The sequence below is a fragment of the Poecilia mexicana genome, unplaced genomic scaffold, assembly GCF_051168715.1.
Source record: "Poecilia mexicana isolate PSO_F unplaced genomic scaffold, ASM5116871v1 scaffold_7, whole genome shotgun sequence".
Taxonomy (NCBI): Eukaryota; Metazoa; Chordata; class Actinopteri; order Cyprinodontiformes; family Poeciliidae; genus Poecilia; species Poecilia mexicana.
Genome location: NW_028263376.1, coordinates 30,833,779 through 30,846,279, shown reverse-complemented (window position 1 = coordinate 30,846,279; position 12,501 = coordinate 30,833,779). Strand labels below are relative to the sequence as shown.

Sequence of the window (12,501 nt, the reverse complement as noted above, 5' to 3'; positions counted from 1 at the left end):
TATTAAAGCTTATACTTCCCTTAACGCTTGCTAAGAAGAGAGGCAATATGATAAGATAATTTAAAGGGTGACTTCCTACCCCCTTTATTTTAGCACGGACGCTTCTGCACTATTTTTGGTTACAGTTTGCATCATAGTTGTACTTCGACTGAAGTGCGTATCCAACATGTTCCTTCACCTCTGTGGTAGAGTATCAGTCTCAAAGGAGCTCTGGTCGATGTTTGCCTCTTTTATCAGCCTCCGTCGGAGCAGGGAAGCAGGCGGGGCGGCGGGAGGCTCGTCCAGCTCCTCTTGCGTTGGCTGTCGGGAGCCCAGCATCGTCTCATCCGTCATACAACTGAAGGAGATCAGGAGCCAAGTGGGGTTAGACTGAGGCTTTCTTCTTCTTCTTTTTTTAGTTTTCAAAAATGCAAATACAAGAGAAGCAAATTCAGACTGAGTCCTGAGGTCTACCTGTCAAAGCTGCTGCCCGCGGAGGCCTGGCTCTTCAGTTTCTCATAGACGTGACGTGAGGAGACAACGGGAGGCGGGGTCGGAGGAGGAGAGAGCGCGTCCAGACCTTCCTCGGACGACAACGTGTTTTGACGGGATATCCAGGTTTCGTAAAACTGCTTCACGCTCTCCTGACTCACTTCTTTTCCCTGCAGAGATGCACACAGAGTTTGTTCTTCCGTTCCACAGCACAAAGTTTGAAGTTAGATAGCTTCCGGGTGGGACGGAAATGTTTTCTCACTTTTACAGTCTCCAGGGTCGACGTTTTGTCATCTCACCTTCTTTCGCTGCTGGTTGAGCAGCGCTCGCTCCAATCGCAGCACTTTGGAAATGTCCAGGCTGTCTTTGCAGAAATCGTTCAGGCTGTCCGTCAAATCGTCGAGCAGAGACTGCAGAAACATCCAGCTGAACTTGAGCGTGTTCAGGACGCGCTGCAGGATGTTTTCTGCAGGACGCGAACGAGACGTGGACGTGATCCGGTGTGATTTGGCTGTTCACTGTTTGAACTTAATAACAGCGTTATGTAGAAACACAACACCAACGCCCCTCACAGGTGAGCTCACCTCTTTCTTCTTCTCCCTCTTCCGCCACAGTGCTTCCATCAAGTTCATCCTCACTGGAATCGGCTCTGTCTATGCCTGAAAAAATATTCGGTTTTTTATCTCTATTTTTTTTTTTATCCAGTCTTTTGGTTATTGTGACATTTTTTTGTCTCACCCTGCTGCTTCTGCAGTTCTGTCTTAGCCCTCTTCTTCTCCTCTTTCTTTAAATTTTTCTTTTCTTTCTTTAAATCCTTCAGAGCCGATTTGGAGCTGGTAGTCCAGGCGTTATACGCCCACTGGAACATAAAAAAAACATAACTGGAACATAAACACTGAGCTACTTTATGCTTCCTTTCATCAGAAAAATGATCCGCTTATCTGTCAGTATGTGACAGCCTGGGGGAAAAAAAAAAAAACTACTTATCGTTTTGCTTTATCTGTTTACCTGAAAAGCTGATTTCTTCTTTGGTGGTTCCTCTCCGTCCTTCACCTCTGTAACTTCTTCTTCTTCCTCCTCGCTGTCGCTCTCAAACAGGTGGTAGCCACAGTTGTTCTCCACTGTGTTCAATACCAAAGTCAGAACTGTCATTAAGCAGGGGAAGACTCTGAATAAAGAAACCGAACAAAAAAAAAAGCTGCTCTGATGCAAAAACTCTGCAACCAGACAAAAACAAAACTCCATATGTGTGTTTTATTTTAAGATTCAGGCTAATAAGGAAAAAAGAAAGTAAAGATATTTGACAATTTTACAATGAATTTTACAAAAAAAAATATACATACCCCTTCATTTTGTTCACATTTTGCCACATCCTTCAATGTTTTTTTTAATTTTTTTTTTACATATTTTGTTGGAGTTTTATATGAGAGACTAATACAACATAGAATATAATTATGAAGCTGAAAGAAAAAGAAATCATATTTTTGCTGCATTTGACATCTTTTCTTCCAGGATTTTCCTATGAACTCTGACCGGCTTCCCTTCTCCCTCCTGAAGAGAGGTCCCCCACAGCATGATGCTGCCATCACCATGTTTCACTACATTTTTAAAACAGAACTTCTTTCAACAATAACTTTCTGCTTCCCACTCATCAGTAAAGGTCACTCTGTTTACCAATTAGGTGACTTTTGAGTGTTGCATTGGATTTTGTTTAATGGTATCAAACTTTCCTTACACTTAGCAAGTTTTATTGCATTGTCTCACATAAAACCGCAAAACACTTATGTTAAATTTACTGAAACGATGGTGAAGTCTGTGGCTGTAAAGTGACCAAATGTGGAAACGTTCAGGAGGTTTCTGATGGATTTCGCCGCTCACCTCCAGGCTGAGAGACCCAAGGCTTCCACCATTTTCCTGCATCTTTCTTTTCGTTCTCCTCATCGCCTGCAAATAAACAACCATCCTGGTTATTTGCTTCAATTTTCCGAGCAAGAGTAGAAGCAGTTGGTCAAAACGAAACGCAGCGAATCACCCGACTTTAAACCTCAGCAACACACTCAGATTTTGCTGCATTTGCGTTGCCTGCAATGTATTGTGGGAACAGTCAAGCGATTTAAAAAAAAAGTCCAGTTTGGAACCAATATAAAAGATTTTACTGATCAGATTTTAAAATTTCTTTTTAGATTTAGCAAAAATTAAAAAAAAAAAAAAAAATACTACTTAATTGACTTATCTGACACAGGTCTAATATGCATATAAATGTTTCCAGTAGACTTTATCCCCATGGTAACAGCTATCTTCTTACAGGCTAAAACATGTTAGCGTGCAGCACCTGATGCCGTCCGCTCCGGACCTGCTGGCGGTTCCGCTCTGTCCGACGCAGCAGGCGGAGGCTTCTGTTTGGATTTAATCTTCTCCATCCTACAGAGAGAGTGGGAAAAAAAAGTTTATACCCCCTCGTTACTCTTTCACGAGAAGATAAAAATGGAAGTGGAGAGGAAATAAGCCAGTCATCATCATATACTGCATCCATTAACTGATTGATGGACTTTTCCTGTTCAGGCTTACTGTCTCTTGAGTGCCTCCACAGATTTCTTCTCCATCTCCAATCTGGCTGCAACCAGCTTCTTCACTTTGGCCTCAAACAGCTCAGCGCCCCTTAGAGAGATAAACAGAAATTAACACAAATTAACTGTTGCTGGCGTCATTTACTTGCGTGTGTGTGTGTGTTTTTTTTTTTACTGGCCTAGAAGATTATTGTGGATTTTTAATAGTTATTTTCTATACCCTTTTAGAGGGAAAATAGCTGGTTTTCTGATGTTCACACATTGATGAATCATATTTCTGATTTAGATGAATTTAGATAAAGTCAACACACACAGTTCATTATTTTTTTTGTTTGTTTCACTTTTTGTCATCAGGTGTTACACTATCAGTAATTATTTAGTTGCATCTTACAATGGGGACCAGCAAACTGTAGTAATTACTTCTATATTAACACGCTGCTTAAAAAAAAACAGGAAAGGCAGGCTTTTTTCTTTATATAAACATCATAATGAACCTAAAGTACCTATTAAAGTATCAAGCGCCTCTCGTATGCTTAAACGTCGCAAATGTCTCCATAAAAGTTTCATTAATAACTGGAAGTCAGACCTCGATGCCAATATCTTAGCGGACTTGAGATCCGACACCACGTAGAGGAAATAGTAGCTGAGGAAGACCCTCCTCTGTGCCAGCAGCACGGTGAAGCATATCGCATCCCAGACGATGCCGGCCTCGCCCTCTGGCAGCTCGCACTCATCCGTAGGCTCAGCTGAGATGCACAGAGACAGAAATCATTTTTTACAGATCAGACTGCGAACGTCGTCTCAAGGCACAAACAGACTCAATTTGTAACCAAAATGTGCATTAAGTGCAGTTGTATGTATTGAAGTGTAATATGTGAGGCTGGCTTGTCGGATTAGAAGCACTTTTTTTTATTTTTTAAAGGAACAACATTCAAGCTTCTCATTAAAAGTCTGTTTTATTTTAAAAGTTAAAATAACCCAAGCTATTTTTGTTGGCTATGGTAAACAAAAATGTCTGATATATTTTGTACGACTCACTGATTGTTTCCATGTTAGAAAACTGTGTGGAAGTGCGGGGAAACACTTGTAAAACATTGGATTTTTCTTCCACAAACACAATATTTATACAGCAAAACGTATTTAAACTTAATGAATTGACAGAGTACAATGTTTTAAAAAATTTAAAATGTATGTACAAAGCGCAAGTTTTCATTGGCTGGAAAAAAAAACATCAAAGGTACAGGAAGAATAAATGGTGGTGGCAGCAACAGACTTTACAACCGGGTGAAAGTTTACTTTCCAAAAGGAAAGTGACCTGACACACACCCAGGTCCACCGACGCCGAGGACCACCAACACACCGGCACGGCGTGTGATGCACCACTTTCTGCTTGTCTAACACATTAAATCTCAATAAAATACAGTTTGCAATATAAAAAAATGTGGGGGGAAAAAACTTGTTAATGTGTAATTACTGCAAACACTTACGAACATTGTAGCCTTTGATGGTGCAGAACATGCTGAAGGCCTGAATTAACCAGCAGCTGTTCTTCAGCAGGCTGTCCAGATACGCACAAGCGCCAAGCTGAAGGAATCAAATAACTGGGTCAAAAACCCGGTTGACAAATCTGAGAACAAGGAGCTGCATGTCTGAAAGTGTTCGGTGCCGTACTGTTTTTCAAAGATGGAGCCCTTGTGTTTGTGCCGTGTTGCCACTTACAGACAGGAGGTTCTTCATGGCGATCACAAAGCAGGTGTAGGCGATGAGCCAGTCCCACAGGCGAAGGATGTATCTGACAGGCTGCATCAGGACGCTGCCGCCAAACAGCATGAAGTAAAAACAGGCCACCAGGTAGCCGAGGCAGAAGATGTTGATCCGCGTGGTGCCTGTGATGAAGATGAGGCAGAGGACCAGCCAGAAGAAGTAGCTGTAAACAAACACCTTCACCATGTCCAGGTAGGACCTGGGGACAAAACACACGCACGCACGCACGCACGCACGCACGCACACACACACACACACACACACACACACACACACACACACACACACACACACACACATGTTTTCCATTTGAAAAAAGCCAGAAAGTTGTCATTAGATTATCTAAAATTGATCACAAGTATCCTAAAAAAATAAAATGCTCATGTTTAATGTCACACATCCAAATGTTAGTTAAGTTACATCTGCATATATTGGCCAGGTTGCATCACCTGAATTTCGATAAGCTCCTAGGAGAAAATCTCTACAACAAAACAGGACAAAAATAACCACAAGAAAAACCTACATGGACAAATAATTAAATAAAGCAATAGTATTGCAATCCTAGTAGTATTGTAATAGTAGTATTATAATCCTCTCACTTCGGCTTACAAAATGAGAGGATTGTTGTCAAATGCAAAACATAAAAACATTTTATATTCTAGTCGGGGCACAAAAATAAAGTACAAGAATGGAAACGCATAATAAGCCATGTCTATTTTTGTATTTCGCCAACCACAATAATTAGTAACTATTTAAGTTTGATACTGTTTATGTACTGCTGTGTATAAAAAAAAAAAAAGAAGAGTACAATCTAAATCTGCAGACTCTTAAGTGGAGCAATGAAGGCAACTTTCTGCAAATAAAGTTGTCAGCACACAGTGCCAGGAAACATTTATTATCACCCTGGTAACGGTGTGCAAATAAGTCTGAAGCCTCCGAGCTCCATGCACATTCAGCAAACTGAAAAATGTCACTAAACTGCAGCAAAGAGTTGTTAGAAAGTCTCAGATTCAACCTTTAGATACTTTCTGCTAACCAGCTGTTGTCAAGTAAGATGAAGAAGACGGCAAAGCAACACTTTGATTCAATATTGGTGGTGAAACATAATGTCAAAGATAAGAAAAAACACACTCAAAATATATTAAAATCATTCCAACTTGATTTTGCTTTAGCTAATAACTGACATCATGAGACGTCATTCTGAAAAGATTTGCATAAAACAACAACACCAACCTGCAGTGAAGGAAGTTGTCGACTGGAATGAACTGGTTGAAGGAACACGGATCCAAATTGCGGCTGATCTCCACGTTGTCTCCAGCCAGAAGTCGCACAGCGGCTCGGTTCTCCTCCACGAAAACCTGCCACTGCAGAGACGAGCAGAGCAGCAGGAGGTGGTCGTCTGCAGGGAGAAGGACGGAGAAGGACGGAGACGGAGGTCAGAAGTTGGTGCGTAGAAACGCAGGAGCAAGTAAAGAGACGAGAAGCAAAGATCCACTCACAGAAGATGAAGGAAGGATTGGGTCTCATTGCAAAGTCTGGCAGGTAGAACCACTTTATGACGTTAGAGTTCAAAGGCTGAACTGCGGTTCTCCAGGGGTAATCTGCCAGAACATGCAGGGAGAAATTGATTCGATTATGGCTGATGTAACGACATGCATAAAATTATGTCAGAGTAAAAGAAAAACGATGACAAATTTCCTGAAATGTTTCAAATGTAATGCTGGTGAACCTCAGGGTTCAGCACTGGGTCCTCTGCGTTTCAGTCTGTGTATCTCTGGGTTGCTTAGTTTTTCCGCGTCATGTTATGTTATAGGTGTACAGTTTCATGTTTTATGTGTGCAACTAAAGTTGATAAAACTCTACGCCGTTTTAAGAGCCTGTAAACAGAAACCCAGATTCGGACAGTAGTGGCAGGAAAACGACTGTCAGCGCTAAGAACTATAAACATGTAGGTGCAATAAAGGGTTTACTTTTTAAACGTGTGGTTTTAAAGTTTGCATCTTAGACACATAAGCAGTAGCGCAACTGCTTGATTTCTTTCATTATTTGATTCTTATTTTAAACCATAACCTGACAGAAAACAGAGACAAAATCAAGTTGTTTGGCTAAATCCAGAATATTTATATGACGAACTAAAGCACTAAAGTTGTTTAATACACACCGTCTCCTTTAAATAAAGCAATGGATATTTTTGCACTTTTAAATTCAGATTTTCTTTTCTCTAACACCACAGCAGATTTGCTTTTTACTCTGTCATGTTTGAAAGCAGGTGTCCAAGAGCTGGATGAAAACCAAAGCTAATTCAAATCAAACCGAACACATTCGCGTACCGACGCAGAGAGCAGGAGGGATGCCGATGCAGAGCAGGTACTGGAACACCATGAGCCCGGCTGTAAAGCAGCAGTATTTGGGCCAAACCTCTCCTATGGCCTTCCTGCGGCGGCGCGACAACACGGCTAGCAAAGCGCAGGAATGAAGCAGAGCGTAGAAGTCCATCCTCTGACCGATCACGTTCACCGCCATGATCAAACTGATCTAAGGAGTAAGTGTGAGCACAGTGAAAGGAGTCAGACATGTTCTGGTAAGTGAAGACAGCAAAAGGCACTTTAGAAACTTCACCAGCAGCACCTCCAGCCCAAATTTGTAGAAGCCAAAGTTGATGAAGTATTTGACGCAGGGCAGGACGCCGTGGTCCAGGTGCTGCCTTGTGATGAACTGGAAGATGACGCTGAAGGAAGGAGGCTTCAGGTCGTTACGGAGACGAAAGTAGAGCTGGTGGCGATGGACAGTCGCCTCGAAAACAAGCAACCCGAGTACCATCAGGTGGTTCTACAACGTGGACGAAACAACCCAAATCCCCCAAAAGAAACTTCAATTTTCAAGAAAATACATTAGAAATTGTTTATCCTTTCTGCTTTTGAAAACATATTGACATTAATATATATATTTTTTGTTTGTTTGTTTGTTTAACTTTAAGTTAGCAAAGCATGAAGGGATTTAGCAGAAAGCAGATTTCATCGTACCCTGAGGCAGGGCAGGATTCTCCCCTCGCACTTCCGCAGAGCTCCGCACCAGTAGACCGGGTCGACGGGTTCGGCGTAGAGAACGGACCTCCTGAGCAGCTCCATCAGGTTTCCCCTCAAATCTGCTCCGTCATCCAGCCCAGATCTGTTGGAGGCCAGTAAGCCCTAGAACCCCAAGATCGAGTTCGAAAATATTAAGACGTAAAAAAGCTGATTTTGTTGAAGGAGTTTACCTTGACATTTTCTTTTTTACAAGAATAACGATTATCTTGGTACAACATACTTGAAATTTTATGTATTCTTGTCCTGATTATCACTAATCAGGACAAGAATACATATTACAATTTAGTAAACAGATCAATTAAATAAATAAAAAAAAATGGAAAAATGCAGAAAACACGTCGAAAGGCAAAAGGTTTTTTCACGATGGAGTCGTGAAAATTTGACTCCATCGTCACATCTCCAGGCTTTCTGAAGGTCCATGTTTTCCTTGAGAAAATACACAGGTTAAATAAAACAATTTCATCTTAACATTAAATCCTCACAAAATAGGATTCTGATCCGTGCCCAACTGAAAGCCAAGAAAGTGGACGAGAAAGACCGAAATGAACCTGAAGCCAGGCGTGAGGTGAACTCACAGCGGTGCAGTTGGAGGAGTAATCCAGAGGTTTGATCACTTTGAGCTGATAGAACATCTTGCAGACCACCATGACGCAGGCCCACACCGCCGAGAAGCTGGAGGCCAGCGGGCGTAGCCGTGGGAATGGGAGCGCAAACACCCACAGGACCAGGAACAGAAAGTTCATCAGGGAAACCTAGGAAAATGAAATCCGTCAATGACCGTTGTTTCAATGGTGTCTTTTTTTTTTTACAGCTACAAACTTCGATTTCATTTAGATGTTATGTGATAGATCAAGAAAACTGGCACATTTAAGACTATGCAGTCGGGTAAATGACGATTAAGTAAAGCTTTTTCTACAAATTTAAATCTGAAAAGTGCGGAATGCATTTGAATCTAGCCTCATTCGTGAAGATTCTCCATAATGAAATTCAGAGGAACCATTTGTGTTACTTTGAATCTCAGTATGAGCACAGCTGTCGAAGGCCATGCATCGTTTTCCATCCACTTCACAATTATTCACTACTTTTGTTGGCCTGTCATGTAAAATCTCAATTATAAAACATTAGGATTTGTAGTTGAGACGGGACGAAATTACAAAATGTGAAGGCATTTTGTAATTATAGCTGTTTCCGAACTGAGCAGATAGATTTTGACCAAAACTGGAAACAATTCACACTGACGAGCCGAACATAAATCCGACCTCTTGAAGTGACACCCAGATGATGCCAGAAGACACGATCTTCAGGCTGTGGAGCTCCAGGATTCTCCAGCTTAGCTCCTGGACCCGGCGGAGTAAAGACACCGCCTGGATGATGAGCAGGCTCGCCCGGTCCACGATCGTCACCCACTTGTCCTCCGGGCTGCTCGGCACAGCTTCTGACGGAGAAACGGATCGCAGACGGAGCCGTTTAGAGACGATTCGTATGCATTAAGTCCAAAACGCTATACGAGAGACATTTTGTCCTGGCTCTTTTTCAGCCTATAAAATCTAACTTAAAATAAATTACCGTATTAAACCCGCAGCAGCTATTAAGGAGTTCAGAGAGACCTGATAAATAAAACAGACTGCAGCTCTGGCAGCTGATATATGCTTAAAGAAAAGAATGCTGCTGGAAACTCTGACCTGACAAAAATAAATTTTAAGTAGATTTTTTTAAATACAGGACAGTATTTACCTTCTTCTGCTGCCTCCTGCTGCTCCTCTGCTGCTTTCTCAGAGGGCGTCTGGACTCCGATGTTGTCCAGAGTTTCCTGACTTCTACTGTTACCCGGCTGCTCCTTCACAAGCCTGTCCAGACCCAGAGCATGTGCACTTAGAGAAACACATTTCCTCTCAACACACTGGTTCATCCGGCAAAATTTAGCCAATAATGTATTTATTTAGGTAGTTAAACAGTAGTAACTCCTTGGTCGTAAATCGTTTAAAAAATGATTTAAAAGATAAATTAATCCAGAAGTCAAAAGTCAGGATCTGAAGGAAAGTCTTACCTCTTCTGAAACTTTCCGATGTTTTCTTTAATGCTGGGAAGGAAATGACAGCATCTCATTGAACGACGCCAAAATTAATTCACAAATCATTTCTGAAAATTACGTAGTATTCATTTTACACTCTACAGTCACAAATAGATTCTAATCAATTACTTCAGAACTGAACCACATTTTCTCAAAAGCCTCTCGTCGGAACAATTTTTTTTTTCAATCAAAGGATTGAAAAAAAAATTATATCCTTTGAAAATTTCAATCTCTCAGCTTTGAGAGATTGAAAGTGTAAAGCAAAAGGTGCAAGTAACAAAAAAACATTATTTTAAAAAAAGGGGTATGAGTGAAATTTAGAACATTACTGCCATAAACATTTTAAAGTAGTAGACTCAAAAGACAGCAACATTTGTTTGACCTGACTGGTCATAAAGAAATCTACTGCTACACACTATTTTTTGGAGGTTTTGGAGACTTTTGGCTTTTATTTGCAGTAATTAGACGGGAAATAGGAGGAGAGAAAAGGGAGGAGCTGTCAAAGCAGCAAACGACTTCAGGTTGGGAATCAAGCTCTGGATGTCGGCAGCCTGCTCTACCGCTTCACCAGCAGCTCCTCCGGCTTTTATGCCAGACATGAAATACGTCATACGAATTATGATTCTTAAGTACAGCAAGACATGTAGGAGGAAATTAAGAAGGTTCTTACAAGACTGCAATCATATTGACTGAATTCTTGAGTTCTTCCTGTCTGGAGGAGAGATAACAGGACGTTAGATAAACCCAGAGCATGAGGTGGTCAGACTGATCTACAACCCCTGGCAAAAAGTATGGAATCACCAGTCTTGGATGAGCACTCATTCAGACATTTCATGCTGTAAAACAAACTCAGATCAAAAACATGATACAATATTAAGGTCGTTCCAAAGTGCAACTTGTTGGCTTTCAGGAACACTCAAAGAAATGAAGAGAAAATATTGTGGAAGTCAGTGAATGATACTTTTATTGACCAAACACAGGGAAATAAATATGGAATCACTCAATTCTGAGGAAAAAAGTGTGGAATCACTCAAATTGGAGGTAGAAAAAAAAGGACACACCCAGTCTATTTCCTTTCCCTAAATGGACACCTGCCCCAGATTAGATGTGCCCGTTAGTGTGCAGTTCAAAACACCTGCAGTCATGACACCTTGGAGGGCTGCTGGACGAAGTGGAGTGGTGAGAACCATGACTCCAACAAGAGAAATGTCCCTTGAAACAAAAGAGAGGATTGTGAAACTTCTTGAAGAAGGTAACCCGTCACGCATGGTTGCTAAAGATGTGGGCTGTTCACAGTCAGCTGTATCCAAGATATGGACCAAATTAGGGCTGTTGTAAACGAATATTTTAGTAATCGAGTAATCTATCGATTATTCTTACGATTAATCGAGTAATCGGATAAAAAAAATTATAAAATGAAATATTGGTAAATCTGGCATAATACCGATGTTACTATCAGATATCAATATCAGTCCAATTTTTCATATTTGAGCATCCCTAACAGTTGCTTTTTTGTAGCTTAGAAAACTAACCTGTAACAATAATAGCTCACTTTCTAAGTTAACCAGAAGAAAAGTTATAGAAAAATCTGAAATTATATTGAATTTAATAACAAAGAGGCAGGCTCACAAATATGCTTATAAAAAATGTCTACAATCCAGCTTTTAGTTCATGTATTCATCTTCAGTGAGTTTAATAGATTAATTAAACTCACCTTGCCACCTAACCTGTCACGCTTTGGGTTTGAAAATACGGGAAATGCCGCCTGGAGTGGGAGGAGAGGGCGAATGAACGAACATGGGGTGGAGGGGAGGAAATAGACCAGCGGACTGACGAACCGTTAGACCGGGGGACGAACACGGGGGGAAGCAATACGGGATATTTACGACACCTTCACTGGTCACACTCAGAAACTCATCTACCAGCCATGTACGATGCGCTCCGCCACCCGTTTCTTCAGACCGGGATATGAAATGTATTGTGCGGTTCGTCGGTAAAGCTACATTTACACGGTAAGCATCAGCTACTCAGCCGCCCGCCCTGTTCAGGCTATCCGCTCACCTCAGCGCTCTTCCCGCCGTTCGCTTTCAACCAGCAGCCCCGGAGGAGAAATGCTGCCGTACTCCAGGCATTCCCCCAGTCATTTTAAGGATGCTTATTGGTACCCCAAAAACGATAAAAAGTCGGGCATTATCATCAATCAATAAAATCCCCACGGGCCAAACTTGAAGATTGGACTTTATGCCGCTGAGACTTAGCTTTTGTCAACAACTCAGAGGCGGAAGTGAGAGCTCCGCGCAACGCAAATGAAGTCCCGGCCGGAACACGGTGCGCTAACTAATAAAACATAAATTAACGAAGCTTCGAGGCAGGTAAATTTTCCTCGAGGAATTTTAGTCATCGAGGTACTCGAATCATTCGAGGAATCGTTTCAGCCCTAGACCAAATACAAACAGCATGGAATGGTTGTTAAAGCCAAGCGTACTGGTAGACCAAGAAAGACATCAAAGCGTCAAGACAAACAACTTAAGGCCATTTGTCT

The 12,501-nt window shown here is 41.5% G+C and overlaps 1 protein-coding gene and 1 long non-coding RNA gene across 2 annotated transcripts in view; both read right to left on the bottom strand.

Annotated features, from left to right (window-relative positions):
- Window positions 1-12,501, bottom strand: part of LOC106920221 (piezo-type mechanosensitive ion channel component 2) — a 45,696-nt gene that overhangs the window by 10,199 nt on the left and 22,996 nt on the right. Inside the window, exons 18-37 of the mRNA XM_088007555.1 lie at window positions 10,734-10,738; window positions 9,148-9,320; window positions 8,464-8,640; window positions 7,826-7,990; window positions 7,431-7,631; window positions 7,133-7,337; window positions 6,302-6,403; window positions 6,036-6,201; window positions 4,758-5,001; window positions 4,526-4,622; window positions 3,625-3,784; window positions 3,040-3,129; window positions 2,804-2,892; window positions 2,350-2,415; window positions 1,480-1,592; window positions 1,210-1,330; window positions 1,056-1,130; window positions 771-937; window positions 454-641; window positions 179-337 (exon numbers count right to left, since the gene is read on the bottom strand). Of these exons, the coding sequence (XP_087863681.1) occupies window positions 179-337; window positions 454-641; window positions 771-937; window positions 1,056-1,130; window positions 1,210-1,330; window positions 1,480-1,592; window positions 2,350-2,415; window positions 2,804-2,892; window positions 3,040-3,129; window positions 3,625-3,784; window positions 4,526-4,622; window positions 4,758-5,001; window positions 6,036-6,201; window positions 6,302-6,403; window positions 7,133-7,337; window positions 7,431-7,631; window positions 7,826-7,990; window positions 8,464-8,640; window positions 9,148-9,320; window positions 10,734-10,738 (2,763 nt within the window). The remainder of the gene's footprint in view (window positions 1-178; window positions 338-453; window positions 642-770; window positions 938-1,055; window positions 1,131-1,209; window positions 1,331-1,479; window positions 1,593-2,349; window positions 2,416-2,803; window positions 2,893-3,039; window positions 3,130-3,624; window positions 3,785-4,525; window positions 4,623-4,757; window positions 5,002-6,035; window positions 6,202-6,301; window positions 6,404-7,132; window positions 7,338-7,430; window positions 7,632-7,825; window positions 7,991-8,463; window positions 8,641-9,147; window positions 9,321-10,733; window positions 10,739-12,501) is intronic.
- Window positions 9,629-10,674, bottom strand: LOC148158484 (uncharacterized). Its single transcript, XR_015763845.1, has 3 exons — window positions 10,630-10,674; window positions 9,936-9,968; window positions 9,629-9,735 (listed from the first exon to the last, which is right to left on the bottom strand). It is a non-coding gene; the product is annotated as an uncharacterized LOC148158484 (long non-coding RNA).